This window comes from Xenopus laevis, chromosome 6S, assembly GCF_017654675.1.
Source record: "Xenopus laevis strain J_2021 chromosome 6S, Xenopus_laevis_v10.1, whole genome shotgun sequence".
Classification (NCBI taxonomy): domain Eukaryota; kingdom Metazoa; phylum Chordata; class Amphibia; order Anura; family Pipidae; genus Xenopus; species Xenopus laevis.
Genome location: NC_054382.1, coordinates 129136659 through 129153063, shown reverse-complemented (window position 1 = coordinate 129153063; position 16405 = coordinate 129136659). Strand labels below are relative to the sequence as shown.

General features: G+C 39.0%; 1 protein-coding gene across 1 annotated transcript in view; it reads left to right on the top strand.

The window, feature by feature from the left end:
* The window catches only part of kcnq3.S (potassium voltage-gated channel subfamily Q member 3 S homeolog), a 94628-nt gene extending 79379 nt beyond the window's left edge, over window positions 1-15249 (top strand). Inside the window, exons 9-14 of the mRNA XM_041568024.1 lie at window positions 8205-8407; window positions 8628-8730; window positions 9177-9308; window positions 10375-10488; window positions 11721-11799; window positions 13973-15249. Coding sequence (XP_041423958.1) covers window positions 8205-8407; window positions 8628-8730; window positions 9177-9308; window positions 10375-10488; window positions 11721-11799; window positions 13973-14692 — 1351 coding nt within the window. The 3' untranslated portion in view covers window positions 14693-15249. The remainder of the gene's footprint in view (window positions 1-8204; window positions 8408-8627; window positions 8731-9176; window positions 9309-10374; window positions 10489-11720; window positions 11800-13972) is intronic.
* The last annotated feature ends 1156 nt before the right edge of the window (window positions 15250-16405 follow it).

Sequence of the window (16405 nt, the reverse complement as noted above, 5' to 3'; positions counted from 1 at the left end):
AAAATATTTAACACCCTTCACCCCTCCCTAGGGCCAAACAATTGGATTTTAATGAAGGAATTGGCTGCCGATGGAAAGAGGATCACATCAACATGCGGTCCACAATCACATAGAAAAATGAAACCTCCCTGATCGATATCTGCCCAATTCTTTGCCAGAGATCGATCAGGGGACACCAATCATAAGCCCCCATACACTATCAGATAAACTGCAGAATAAATCGAAAGGACCGATATCGGCATCTTTAATCTGCCCGTGTATGACCTTAAGTAGCATGGGGCCCCATGATTTCTAATGGCGGTCCTATGGATAGTTCTCCATATTGGTTAAAGGATAAGTAAACCTTCAAAATCAGCCAATGTAAAATTGACAAGGGTCCTATTCTAAGTATTTTTGCCATTTACAGTCATTATTTATTTGTTTTGTTGTTAATTCCAAGATATTAAGGGATGCATGTACTGTTAATATAAAAAATATTGTCATAACAGCATCGCCTGTTGGTCAGTTTCCAACCATTAAAGTTGTCAGGAGAAAGAAAAGAGTGCTGGTCAGAGGTTCTTCTGGTTAGGAAAAACTTTACCAGTAGGTGGCGCCATATTAACACTTCATGTATCCCTTAATTAATATCTTGGAAACAAAGGAAAGTAAATAATGAATGTGCATTGCAAACGTTCTTAAAATAGCCCCTCATCAATTTTACATTTACTTATTTTAAAGGTTTACTTATCCTTTAAACGAACAGTAACACCAAAAAATTAAAGTGTTTTAAAGGAATGACTATATAATAACTATTATAGTTTATATAAACAAGCTGCTGTGTAGCCATGGGGGCAGCCATTCAAACACAGGATACACAGTAGATAACAGATAAGTACTACTATAGTTTATATAAACAAGCTGCTGTGTAGCCATGGGGGCAGCTATTCAAGCACAGGATACACAGTAGATAACAGATAAGTACTACTATAGTTTATATAAACAAGCTGCTGTGTAGCCATGGGGGCAGCCATTCAAGCACAGGATACACAGTAGATAACAGATAAGTACTACTATAGTTTATATAAACAAGCTGCTGTCTAGCCATGGGGGAAGCCATTCAATGCTGAAAAAGCAAAAAAGGCACTGGATATACAGTAGATAACAGATAAGTGCCGAAGATATACTACAGAGCTTATCTGTTATCTACTATGTATCCTGTGCTTGAATGGCTGCCCCCATGGCTACACAGCAGCTTGTTTATATAAACTATAGTAGTACTTATCTGTTATCTACTGTGTGTCCTGTGCTTGAATGGCTGCCCCCATGGCTACACAGCAGCTTGTTTATATAAAATATAGTAGTACTTATCTGTTATCTACTGTGTATCCTGTGCTTGAATGGCTGCCCCCATGGCTGCACAGCAGCTTAATTATATAAACTATATTAGTACTTATCTGTTATCTACTGTGTATCCTGTGCTTGAATGGCTGCCCCCATGGCTACACAGCAGCTTGTTTATAAAAACTATAGTAGTACTTATCTATTATCTACTGTGTATCCTGTGCTTGAATGACTGCCCCCATGGCTACACAGCAGCTTGTTTATATAAACTATAGTAGTACTTATCTGTTATCTACTGTGTATCCTGTGCTTGAATGGCTGCCCCCATGGCTACACAGCAGCTTGTTTATAAAAACTATACCAGTTGTACCAGTGCAGCACAACACTACATTATATTATCATTATTTTAAAACAATTAAATTTTTTGGTGTTACATATCCTTTAAACACAGTAGTGAGCTATTAACCCCCCCCAGCTATATAGGCAGTAAAATATCCATGATCTCTGCAACATTTTACTTTCACATTTTACTTACGATCTCAATGACATTCCAGACACAGTATCGTTCCAATTAATTGCGTAGTCGGCGGGGCCGGTGCTGATTTACGTTACCCCCGTGCCACTCATATAGAGGTAACACTAGCCACATTGCCAGGGGTTGGATTGAGCAGGGAACATGTGACCTTCCAGCCCATGTCGCAGGGTGCGGGGAGTAGAATAGCAGCTCGGGGGCACAGGTTCTGAACAGCAGGAAATTAGTGTAACTGGAGCAGCGGAATTGTATATCCATTTATAGGAAAGATTTAACTTGATCCAAACAACGTAGCATTGTTCCCCTCAGTCCCAGCTGAGTCTCAATCCACCGAGCTATGTATTAGCTTCATGTTCCCATGTTACCCTGCTGCTGCCTTCCTCCACTGCATTCTTCTGCATAAACTCAGCTCTCAAAGTGTGCTGGGAGTTGTAGTCTAGCAACATCTGGATATACTTTATATTACATATTTATTTTATTTCCTTTGCAGAGAACACTGTTCATATCCCCAGCAAATGTTTATTATTATGATTATTCCATGTTCTTTAACAAGGACTTTCTATTTCATGTGTGGTTGGTGTCTCTGTGTCTATATGAATGTGTTGAGCAGATCAGGCCAATTATAAATGTAAATAGCATCTAATCATGTTGCATTAAAGGGCCACTATAACACTTGGGGCTGTTCCTGCTGGATTGTGTTTAGTACAGGCTAATACCTATGCTGCCATAATTTTATGGGATCTCTCTGTACAGACTATGAGCAAACTTAGGGGACTGTTCCTGCTGAATTGTGCTTAGTACAGGGAATACCTATGCTGCCATAGTTTTATGGGATCTCTCTGTACAGACTATGAGCAAACTTAGGGACTGTTCCTGCTGAATTGTGCTTAGTACAGAGGAATACCTATGCTGCCATAGTTTTATGGGATCTCTCTGTACAGACTATGAGCAAACTTAGGGACTGTTCCTGCTGAATTGTGCTTAGTATAGGAGAATACCTATGCTGCCATAGTTTTATGGGATCTCTCTGTACAGACTATAAGCAAACTAAGGGGCTGCTCCAGCTGAATTACCTATTCTGCCATAGTTTTATGGGACCTTTCTGTACAGACTATGAGCAAACTTAGGGGACTGTTCCTGCTGAATTGTGCTTAGTACAGGGAATACCTATGCTGCCATAGTTTTATGGGATCTCTCTGTACAGACTATGAGCAAACTTAGGGACTGTTCCTGCTGAATTGTGCTTAGTACAGGGGAATACCTATGCCGCTATCATTTTATGGGACCTCTCTGTACAGACTATGAGCAAACTTATGGGACTGTTCCTGCTGAATTGTGCTTAGTACAGGGGAATACTACTAAGAAAGGGGGGGAGGAGTAAATGAAAAAATACTACACTTTCACCAATTTCCATGGTGAAATGTCAAAATAAAGTTATAGTGGTCCCTTAATACAATATTTGTGTTATTAGTTAATGTTTCTTTTCAATTTGTAAATTTTTTTTCCTGCTCAAAACTCAAATTTGTAATCAAAATTTAGGTACAAGCCAATGCATTATTTATGGTGAACTTTTTGTTTGTTGCTATCACGCCGGCTTTGCACGTCTGATCACTAGTATCCATTTAATCATTTTCCCTTCACTTTACAGTAAAGTCATGTTTAGTAGGGATTCATTCATTGGATCGAGCATCAAAAGAACATTTAGGTATAACAGTACTGAGCATATCCACTCATTAACTGCATGTCCCTCCCTTGCTTGCCTTTTCTTTCTATGCACAAGCTATTTAAGGGCGAAGACACACAGAGCTATTAGTAGAAGCCACTTGTTACAGCTACGAAATAGACAATAGTGAGAGTCGGCTTTGCAAAAGACACTACGGGGCACATTTACTAAGCTTGAGTGAAGGATTCGAAGTAAAAAAACTTAGAATTTTGAAGGTTTTTTTTGGGTACTTCGACCATCGAATAGGCTAGTTCAACCTTCGAATACGACTTCGACTTCAGATCGAACGATTCGAACTAAAAATCGTTCAACTATTCGACCATTCGATAGTCAAAGTACTGTCTCTTTAAAAAAAACTTCAACTACCTACTTTGGCACTTTAAACCTACCGAGCATCAATGTTAGCCTATGGGGACCTTCCCCATAAGCTTTCTATGCTTTTTTTTGATCGAAGGAAAATTGTTCGATGGATGGATTAAAATCCTTCGATTCGTTCGTATTTGCGGTAAATACTAGTAGCTAGATGTGTCTTCACCATAAAGGGCAATTTCACCCAATTAAATGTGTAGTTGGCTGTAGGCAGTAGAAATCTTAATAACCTACCTACCTTCCTTCCCGCATTCCTTCCTGCATTCCTTCCTTCCTCCCTCCCCCTCCCTTTTTTCCTGCCTTTCTTCCTTCATCCCTTCCTCCTTCCTTTCTTCCTTCCTTCCTTCCTTCCTTCCTTCCTTCCTTCCTTCCTTCTTTCTGTCCTTCCTTCATTCTTTCTGTTCTTCCTCCCTCCCTTCTTTCTCTCTCCTACTTTCTGTCCTCCCTCCCTCCATTCCTTCCTTTTTTCTTTCTGTTCTTCCTCCCTCCCTCCCTCCCTTCTTTCTATCCTTCCTTCCTTCCTTCCTCCCTTCCTTCCTTCCTTCCTTCCTTCCTTCCTTCCTTCCTCCTTTCTGTCTTTCCTTCTGTCCTCCCTCCCTTCCTTATTACAAACCTAATGAATTAATTTAAATGTATTAATAGGTGACATTTGGGTGAATTTCCCCTTTAAAATGCATGCCTACAGTGATGTGTATTGCATACATAAACAATATTTATTGATGCATCTGGTGCACTCAGCCTTGATTTCATTGGGGGGCATAAGAGTGTGTCTTTATGCCAGATTCATCTATTAAGCTTGCTCCATCTGTATACAATATTTCAGAAGTGTTACTATTACAGATGGAGCAGGCAGTGTGACAAGGGAAAGCAAGGCAAAGGCAACCATTAGAAGAAACCTGCTGTAGATGTTCTTACATGGGTTGCATTGGGGAAGTTAGTCCAGCGGAACGGACTCCTGCATGTCATAAACTGTTTATTTTTGCATTGTATTTAAACACCCTACAGTAATGAAGATGCTGTAGAATAAGTAGTCAGGCAGGTCATGCAACCTCACAGACAGTCTTGTCAATTAACTCAAATTGGATACTTCTTTGGACAAATAGTCAGTAGCCATTAAATGGCTCAGCATTGTTTTACTGGGTACATACTGGGAACAGGTAAAAAGCCAGTTGGCATTATATGTAGGGGTTGAGGGACAATCAAGCACCACAGAATTACCCAAGGGTCTGGAGATCAGTGAGGACAATAATTCCCTTGTCTACTACCCCATTGTGTATATGCTAAGGAGAGTTGAGTATTCCCTTCTGCCTCATGGGGTTAGGTAGTCTCAGGGGTTGTGTACTGTGTAATCCCCCCCCCCACTACACTTTGCAGAGAAAGGCATAACCATACTGAGTGAGATAGTGCACCCAGGAAACCCATAGTTATTTTTTTTATGTACCTCCCCCTCAAAATGGAATGATGGAAGTATTGTTTGTTAAATACAAAAGTGACTCTCACGGGATGAGGAGGAGTCGGCCACATGGGAAGTTTTGGTCTGGTTGTATCTGAGTGGCCATCAATATCTGGAATCTTGGCATCTATTTTGAATTTTTTCTTGGATGGCTGAAAAAAATAAAAGAAGTGTTTCTGGATGCCCAAATTTTCAGCCAAATTCCTTACAAATTCCTTCCTAGACTAAAAAAATGGGTTGCTGGGTGCTTGGAAATCTGGGGACATTTCAGGGTGCCTTATTGCATGTCAGATATGGGTCCAGTCCAGACATATTTACAGGGATAGTGTCATTATTGGTCCAACTATACCTCCTTATTTATTTCACTCTTACATTATTTAGCCAGCGACAGCCATTCCATGTTGCACCTTCCAAGTCACATTGCTTCATCATCATCATCATCATCATCATCATCATCATCATTTAATAGAAAAGAGGTTCTTCAAACACAATCACAATACACAGTTTGCATTGCTGTAGACATGCACTATTGTACAAGCGCACTGCTTGCATCCCATGAGCACACTGCACTCTATTTTTTCGCATGTGGATTTTTGTCTGCTTTGCTGAATAACCCAGTAGAATTATATAAATATGTTTAAATTAATTTGCATAACTTCCTGTTTACTGTTAATACATATCTATAGGGTATCTTAAGCAAAACAATAAGCTGGAACAACTTCATTGAATTCCTTAAAGAAAGCGTTTCCGCCAACTCCCAGGAAGCTGTAAAAGCAAAGTTCTACTGTAATTGCAGCTTATGGCGAGATACCAAATCACAACTGACATTTTGCAAATTACATTGACTGTAATTTGCTTTGTTTTTGAAATTTTTGGGTTTTAGCTCTAAAAAGCCAACAAGTTAGCAAATTCTGCAGAAATTATAAAATCATTTTCAATGTAGCAAGGAGATAACCCAAAAATCTTCACATTCATCAGCCCTTTTAGCTCTTCCATTGGGTATTCCATAGAATCACATTTTGTTCCTCACAAGTTCTTCTTTTTATTACCCCACCAGCATCCTACCAAACCACCAGCACCAGGAGACTTTTGTGTTTCGTTCCCCCTTGTGCCTCTCTAAAGGTGGCCATAGACGTATGTCACCAAACGAGCTGATCTCTTCCCGATATTCCCACATTGAAGTGGGCGATATCGGACCGATCCGATCGTGTGCCCTTGGGCCCAACAATTGGATCATAATGGATCTGATACGGGTGGTCGGATTGCGGTACCGCATACACGCATAGATGTGGCCGCGATCCGACGGGATTTTTTAACCTGCCTGATCGAGATCTTCTTGACTTTCGGCCAAATATCGACACACGGGCCAATAAGCTGCCGACTCGGTCTGTTGGCAGCTTTTATTGGCCCGTATATTGGGGCCTTAAGACACAAGGGGGCACAGAGTCTCTCTTAGACCTTCATGTTGCCAGGAGACGTTGTTTTTGAATGAATAAATGTCTCACCTGTTATTTATACCCTATGAGTCAGTCATCCATGAATGTGACATTCTTTGAATTTTTGCAACTCTTCCAATTATGGTTTCAAAGAGTGCACTGTGCTGCGAGTGTGCGAGAATGACTAATCTCTAGGGGCCTTTTTATAAAACTTATATTATGTATTTTTTTTCCCTTTGATTGAGACAAATACCAGAAGGTTCATTTCTTTTCAGCTGGGTACGACACATGGATCTGCCTGTGCTTGCAGCTTTTTCTTGCAGCAGAAATGTCACCAAGTGAACTTTAGCCCATTGTCTGCAGGGTTAGTGAAGCAAATGTTAAGCTTCATATAGGTAATTTATTGACAAGTACTTTTGTATCTAGAGTTACGATTTTATGCAACTTTTTTTTTTTGGGGGGGGGAGGTGGCACAGCAAACTGGGAACTTTCCCCAGCTAAGAGGGTGCCTGGGAACTTTTGGTGATATGATGGGATTGTGGTACTATATGGAGTGTCACAGGCTTGAAACCCAAATGCATACATTACTTCTTATCTACAAATTACATTTTCAGTTTGGCCTCCACATTTCCAAAATTGACCAGGGTCTATTCTTCTCCAGGCTTAGAGGTGGAAATATCCTCAGTGTGACTAATGCAGCGACATGTGCCAAAGAAGCCTATGCGAAGCTTTGGGCCAATTAAGGTTTCTGATGGTCTGATGAGGAATGAAGACTAAGTGACTACGATTTCAGGAGTATTGACTTAGAGGACTATGAAAGTGAATCTAGTTAATTGTTTTGATTTGAATATCCCCCTAGCCTTGACCCAAAAGTCAATATTTAAAGTTACAAATTGGCATTTGAGCAGAACAGGGTGTGGAAATCTTATATTCAGCATCCGTGTTCATGGCCACCATTTTGACAGATAACTTGTAGGTCAATCCATCACCTGGTGTGTTATCAAGAACTGTCTTTCCCCGATGCACAATTTAAATAAGTTTTTGCACACTCTGTAACATTTACCACTATCAAAAGCTTCTCCAAGTCCGATACCGCACAAAAAAGTAAAAGGCACACAGAGGGCCAAACAGAGTCTACACATCGATGGAGATTGATGAAGACTTCATGCTCAAAACTATCTTGTTCAGCAAATATTCCCTCCCAGCCTTAACATAAATTCCAACGGGGAATATTCAACTCAAAAGTGTTCTTTTTCTTTCAGTATTTTCAGTTGAATGTACAATATAGTCACTGTGCTAGATTGATATGTCCTTGATGGACGACCTCTTTCAAACTTTCCTGCTTTTAACACTAAACATTATTCCCTTTAGTCAAAAATGGAGCCTCTTGGATCGTGTACGACTTTCCAATCCCAGAGGAACCAGCCCGAAAGCGAAGACATTTTCCCCATTAAACATTGAAGGAGCTGAAGAAAGTCCTTCCAAAGAGGCCAAGAATATCGGATTGAGTAATAAGGAGCGTTTCCGGACTGCACTAAAAATGAAAGCCTATGCTTTTTGGCAGAGTTCAGAAGGTATACCGTGCCCCCCAACACAAAGGCAGTGATTCTGAAGTAGAATGGAAGTTGAATAGTAGAGGGATACAAAAAGAATTGTGTCCTACAAAATAAAGAGTAACCATAAACTAAGCCATCACTTGAGTTTTTTGGTTGCTAGAGCCAGAAACCCTTACATTTGCAGGTCCAGACTGTAATTAGGCAGGATAGAAACATTAATACTTTATTCTCTCTATAGATGCGGGGGCAGCTGGAGACCCGATAGCTGATTCAGGATATGGTACCGAATTATTGGTGGAAGATTTAATACCAACGATAAAGGCAGCTATCCATGCATCTAGGTAACGAATGTTTCTTCGATTTTGATGATACTATAGAACTAAAGATTCTTGTGTTATTTGAAGGTAACACTGTGATCCTTATAAAATAGAAGCATGGGATCCCTTATCTGGCAACCCATTATCCAGAAAGCTCTGAATGACAGGAAGACCATCTCCCATAGAGTCCATTTTAAGCAAATAATTCAATTATTTTTTAAAATGATATTCTTTTCCTCTATAATAATCAAATAGTACCTCATACTTGATGGTAACTAAGCTGCATGAATCCTTATTGGTGGCAAATTATTGCATGGTACAGCGATCCGAACTGTGGAAAAATCTCTTATATTAAAAATTATGTTTGTAATTGCAATATTGGAAAGGCAGTGATGACTCTGCCAAGGGTGGAGTTTGGTAGGAGAAGTTGTCGTTCATTACAATTGATTACAACTATGGTTTACACACAGAATACTTCAGTTTCTGTTGCATAAGAAAAAATTTAAGGAGACTCTACGGCCTTATGATGTGAAAGACGTCATCGAGCAATATTCAGCTGGGCATCTGGATATGTTGTCAAGGATTAAATACCTCCAAACAAGGTACGGTAATCTTGGCATTGTACAGGTATGGGATCCGTTATCCAGAAACCTGTTATCCAAAAAGACGCCATTTTATCCAAATAATTCCTTTTTCTCTGTAATAATAAAACAGTCGCTTGTACTTGATCCCAACTAAGATATAATTAATCCTTATTGGAAGCAAAACCAGCCTATTGGGTTTATTTAATGTTTACATGGTTTTCTAGTAGACTTAAGGTATGAAGATCCAAATTACGGAAAGATCAATTATCCCAGAAAACCCAAGGTCCTGAGCATTCTGGATAACAGGTATCATTCTTGTACATTGTATTAGCTGGCCCTCAAGAAAGGGTGGACAATGAAGGGTAAGGTGGGTGATGAAAAGATTGACCAAAGATTAGCATTAAATAGCATGGAATAAAATGAAAACTAATATGGTGTAGAAAATAATAGAAAAACACATTTTATGTCCGTATTATTACAATAGATGACCCATATTTCTTCTGCTCACTGCATGTTAGATTGCTATAAATTCACCACAGGGCCCATTTATTAAATATCAAACTGGGTAATACTGGGTATGGTGGTAAGAAAACTCCAAAGGTTTATGGACCTATCTAAGCACATTTTTTTGGGGTGAAACCATTTTACCTGTATAAACAACAGTATTTTAATATATAAATGAATATTATTTTCATACTGGGCATCAGTGTCGGACTGGCCCACCAGGATACCAGGAAAACTCCCGGTGGGCCCAGGTCTCAGTGGGCCTCTTACTTCTAACCATTTGGCTTATTTCATGGTCTTCTTCTTTATGGGAACACAGAGGCTTAATAATGGAAGAACAGAGTATAGTATGTAGAAAAAAGAGACTAGGAGAATAAAGAGGTTGAGTAAGGAGAGGATAGTTTGGAAATTGGGCCCTCAGCCTAAGGTTTTCTGGTGGGCCCCTGGTATTCCAGTCTGACACTACTGGGCATGTATTATACATATTGTATCATGACTGCCAATTCTGGTTCTGTTGAAGGTACCAGGCATGTTCCAGTGACATATAAATGTAGCTACTTGCGCTCTCTCTCTTCTTCAGAATAGATATGGTCTTTGCTCCTGGTCCCCTCTCAACCCCCAAGCATAAGAAGTCTCAGAAAGGAACTGGAGGGCTGGGTGGTGGATATGGCTACTCATCACAACAGTCTCCAAGGTGTGTTACATTCAACAAACTCTACAAAATATCATCCAAAGTTACAAATGCAACATTTACCAATTTTCCAAGAAATGTGCAGCCTGGCAGCAGAATAGGCAACTCTTATATACTCTTATACATCTATAGTATTATATATTAAAGATGAAGTCCAATAACATTTGTCTCTATATTGATCCACTGGTGGACTTGCTAACCTTTCTAGCAGGCAAGCTAACAATTACACAATAATTGACCAGCCATTCATTAATATCTCTCCCCTTGTAAGAACCTTCATAACTCTCGCCCATGTATGGCCACCTTAAAGGGGCAGTATTCTCCCTTGTTCAAATGAGCACAATGAATAGGGCTTATGCTGAACATACTTTTTGCCTATTGTTTTAATCATGAAAACGGTATGGCTTTTGTAATTTATAAAAAAAACAAGGAAACTAAAGCTTCTCCTTGTTGTTGATTTGTTTGTTGATGTTTGTTAACGGAGTACATTGTAGAGGGGGATTATCTCGGCACTTGTGATCTATCTACCAATTTCCATTGCCAATTTGCCCAGGTAGCTCAAGAATAGTGATCACTGTTTTCACAAATTTTGGTGAAACGAGTCAGATCACTACTCAAGGAATAACAAAAAACATAGTTTTTGTTTGTGATTAAAACAATAGGCTAAAAGTAGGTTCAGTGCAAGCCCAATTAACGCATGTTGAATGGCACGCGGGGGGTGTATTGTGCCACTTTAAATGCAATTTGACTAACTTGAACCAAAGCAATATGAAACCTTTCATTTATATTGTAAGGCACATACAGCATTTTGACATACAGCGATCTTGGGGCTCCAATGCTGCCCCTCCTACCCCTCCTTACTTTAAACTTTAGAATCTGAGCAGGTCAAAGGGGGGCAGAATTACTATAACACTCTCTGCACTAGCGGAGCCAAATTTTCAGTTTACATAAAAGGAAATTCGGTTCTTAAAGTTAAAGGACTCAGCTTTTTGCCGCCTCTTGTAACTGGTCGCTCACTGCCACCTGAGGCAGAATTCTCTCCTTGGCTCATGGCAGGAACGGCCCTGTTTTGACTGCCATGAGAAAGTCATGGAGAAAAACGTTGAATGGTAAACACTCTGTCCATGGCAGGTAGGGAGGATTTGGGAATGCCAAAGCAGGCATGACCAGAGACATGGACTTCAATATCAAGATTATGGTTGATGCCAGTTATTAAAATAACCTTTTCTTAATAGACATGATCCATATTCAGTGAAGGTTCCAGAAATTGAAGACCAAAGCATGATGGGAAAGTTTGTCAAAGTGGAAAGACAGGTAAGGTACCTTTAAACCTTTAAGTAGAGATATACACTTGGATATGGCATATTAAAGGAACAGTTCAGTGTAAAAATAAAAACTGGGTAAATAGATAGGCTTTACAACAAAAATAATGTATCTAATATAGTTAGTTAGCCAAAAATGTAATGTATAAAGGCTGGAGTGACTGGATATCTAACATAATAGCCAGAACACTACTTCCTGCTTTTCAGCTCTCTAACTCTGAGTTAGTCAGTGACTATAAGGGGGGCCACATGGGACAGTGAGTTTGCAATTGATCCTCAGCATTCAGCTCAGATTCAAAAGCAACGGTTATGACCCATGTGCCTCCCCTCAAGTCTCTGATTGGTTACTGTCTGGTAACCAATCAGTGGAAATCAAGAGAGCTGAAAAGCAGGAAGTAGTGTTCTGGCTATTATGTTACACATCCAAACACTCCAGCCTTTATACATTACATTTGTGGCTAACTAACTGTATTAGATTAGATTTTTGCACAGTCTATTTATGTATTTAACCAGTTTTTATGTTTATACTGAACAATTCCAAAGTCCAGGTCTGTTAAATCATTTCAACCAATCAGCATGTAGCATTTACTGCTTCTGAAAAAAAATATCTGACCCGACAGACAGCAAGACCTAATTTTTTTATGAACAAGCTGCTGTGTAGCCATGGGGGCGGCCATTCAAGCACAGGATACACAGTAGATAACAGATAAGTACTACTATAGTTTATATAAACAAGCTGCTGTGTAGCCATGGGGGCAGCCATTCAAGCACAGGATACACAGTAGATAACAGATAAGTACTACTATAGTTTATATAAACAAGCTGCTGTGTAGCCATGGGGGCAGCCATTCAAGCACAGGATACACAGTAGATAACAGATAAGTACTACTATAGTTTATATAAACAAGCTGCTGTCTAGCCATGGGGGCAGCCATTCAAGCACAGGGCACACAGTAGATAATAGAACGTTCTGAAGAATCCCATTGTATACTAGAGATCTTATCAGTTATCTGTTGTGTATACTGTGCCTTTTCTCCTTTTTCAGCTTTCAATGGCTGCCCCCATGGCTAGACAGCAGCTTGTTTATATAAACTATAGTAGTACTTATCTGTTATCTACTGTGTATCCTGTGCTTGAATGGCTGCCCCCATGGCTACAGAGCAGCTTGTTTATATAAACTTTAGTACAGTTTCTGAAGCAATCACACCATTTGTACCAGAGCAGGGCAACACTACATTACACATATTGTCATTCAATTAAAACACTTGGACTTACTGTTCCTTTAAGGAAAAAACAAAATAAAATAAATGCCATTGGAAGATATTTATTATTTTAGTCAGAGACCTTGAGTTCCCTGTGGGTTATCAAAGTCCAGAGAAGCAATTTAATCGTCAGAACAAACAGGACATTCACTTATCCATTGGTACAGCAGGAGAGCTCAGTCTCCTGGTAAGTGTAATTGAAGTTAATGGCAGTTAACTTGGATTCAGACTCCACAGAAATGAAAATTTTCAGCATCTTAAGCACTTTATGGTGTCATTCGTTTTTTATTTGCTGTAACAATTTTCCATCTGTCCTTGAGCTGCCAGAATAGAATCAACACCTTGTATGTGTGGTTTATGAATAGAAAAAAGGATATATTAAAGGTTTAAATATTGCGGATCTAGAATTTTGTTGATAATGTATGTAGACACTGTTTATTCTTCTTTTTAATCATCTTTATTGGTTCTTCCATTTACAACATTTATTGCCTGTCTGTGCATTATAAGAGAGTAGCCATTTGTAATTCTATTGTAGACAAGTAAAAAGTCATGTAATAAAAGGAGGAATGTTTAAAGCGATATCAATGGCTCCCACCCCATTCCAACATCACAATCCCATCACATAAACACACACATAAAGTTCAATTCAATCAGGAACGAATGACTTGCTTCTGTTTGGAGTATGGGAAGAATACCTGGAGGAAACCCAGACACAGAACATACAAACTCCTTGAAGATAGGCCATGGATGGAATCAAACTTAGGACCCCTTTGCTGCAAGGCAATGATGCTAACCATTCAAATATGTCTATTTAACTGATATTGTATGCTTTATTATTCATTGTTCCACAATGGCAATGTTGTGGTCTTTCTCTAACACAATATTTTCCTTTTTGGGCTAAAGGTACAAGATATGGAAAAGAAACTGGATTTTCTTGTTGACATGCACATGCAACACATGGATCAGCTACAAGTTCATATCACAGAATATTATCCACTTAGAGAAACACTTGCAGAAGATGAGGGTGTGGGCAGCAGATATTCTGAAGTTGAGGGGTTGATTTATAACTATACTGAATCGTGCTCCCATACCAGCCCATACCACCCTTTGCACCAAGTTTCCTTCAACAAGACGAACCAGTATGGTTTCTTTGAAAATTACCCAAGGAGTTTTACTGCACCGTTGCCTTTTAATGGTGAAAACTGTTCACGGGTGGCTACACCTCCTTCATCTTATACGGAAAGGCCAACAGTTTTGCCTATTCAGACCTTAATAGACACACGGGTCGACTATCAAGACAGCGGAAAGACTTCAAACCCATATTTAAAAGAGGCTTCTCCAGTGCAAAGGAGAAGTTTCAGAGACAGCGACACGCCATTGTCTCTTCTTTCAGTTAACCACGATGAACTCCAGCGATCTCCGAGTGGGTTTAGCATTTCTCAAGAAAAAGAGGATTTCAGTTTTGGTAACAATGGTTCTAACTGGATGAAAGAGAAACGTTTCTTAGCAGAAGGGGAAACGGATACCGATACAGACCCTTTTACTCCTAGTGGTCCCATAACCTTGTCTTCTACAGGTGATGGAATTTCAGATTCAGCATGGACTCCTTCCAACCCTGTTTAGATTGAAGGAGTCCCTGCATCATTTTTTTCAATATACTTACTCTTTGTATATGTCACTTTACATTTTCCAAAGCGCAGTAGGTCCAGCTCCAATGGCTCCATACGATGCATGCTTAAAATTAATAGTCATTGCACCATCTCTGATACTTTTAATTTATAGTTTATACCACTGAAATGAAGTTCGGAGCATGATCTGCATGCAAAAAGTGTACACAATATAGATGTTACAGACATGCATATTTTCTTTTTTATTGATACGGCACATAATGTGGATCTATGCAGAAAGACTTGTTTGTCAGTTTTTTTTTTTATAAAAATGGATTTTTAAAAAAACAAAACCGTGTTCAGTGTTAAAGAACACATGGTTATAGTCATAGTTTTGTGTTTACCAGAACTAATTTCTATTTCAAAATACCAAATGTAGGGTTTGATATACTAGTGGACCTCCTAAAGGATAAGTAAACCTTTAAAAAAGTGAATGTAAAATTGATGAGGGGGCTATTCTAAGCACTTTTGCAATGTATATTCATTATTTATTTATTTTTAATTCCAAGATATTAAGGGATACATTTACTGTTAATATGAATAGATTTTGTTACAATAGCGCCACCTGCTGGCAGTTTCCCACCAGTCTGACCACCAAGTAGTCAAGGAAGTTGTCAGGAGAAAGAAAGAGGCTGCTCTGATGTTCTTCTGCTTAGGAAAGATGTGAGGTTTCTAATTTTATTCCTAAACAGAAGAACATCAGAGCAGCCTCTTTCTTTCTCCTGACAACTTCCTTGACTACTTGGTGGTCAGACTGGTGGGAAACTGACCAGCAGGTGGCGCTGTTGTAACAAAATTCATTCATATTAACAGCACATGTATCCCTTAATATCTTGGAATCAAAAATAAATAAATAACGAATGTACATTGCAAAAGTGCTTAAAATTTTACATTCACTTATTTTGAAGTTTTATTATCCTTTAAAGTAAGAACTGGATTTAGTTACTGAGAAGAAACAATTAAAACCTAAATTCTCACAATGCTTTCCTTCTTCAGACATGATGAGGCATGCGAAAAAAAAGCCCTCACTGCATGTGACCTAAAATATCAATTGGTACAATCACAAAGAGTCATTTACAGCAATGACCAAAATACTCTTCCTATTGACTTCTTCATTATTATTTTAGCTTTCTTACTGGCAAGCTAGTCAGATGTTGTATAGCTCTCATTGTACAGTCTGAAAGTTTACTTGTACAGTAGATGGCTTATCTACACTTTGAGGGATGTTTTTTTTTTAACCAGAATATGAGATGCCGGATACATAACACTTATGCACTGTGTTCCATGCAGTTGTAGACTCTTGTGTCATTGTCAAAAAGCTAACAAGTTGTGAAGAAGACCATAAATAATCACATCCATTAGTGTGAAAATTATATATACAGGGGAGGTTAAAGGTTGTGTTGATACTTTACCCTTATGTGTCTTAAGGCATTCCAAGGGATTTCCAGATATTTAAAAGGAAATCCTACTCATGGCATTTTTAATTGGAAAGGGCATTAAATGGGTGGTTCACCTTTCAGTTAACGTTTAGTATGTTATAGAATGGCTAATATGCAACCTTTCAATTGACATTTATTTTTTCCTTTTTTATAGTTTTTTTTAAATTATTTGTCTTCTTTGGACTCTTTCCAGCTTTTAAATGGGGGTTACCGACCCCGTCTGAAAAGTA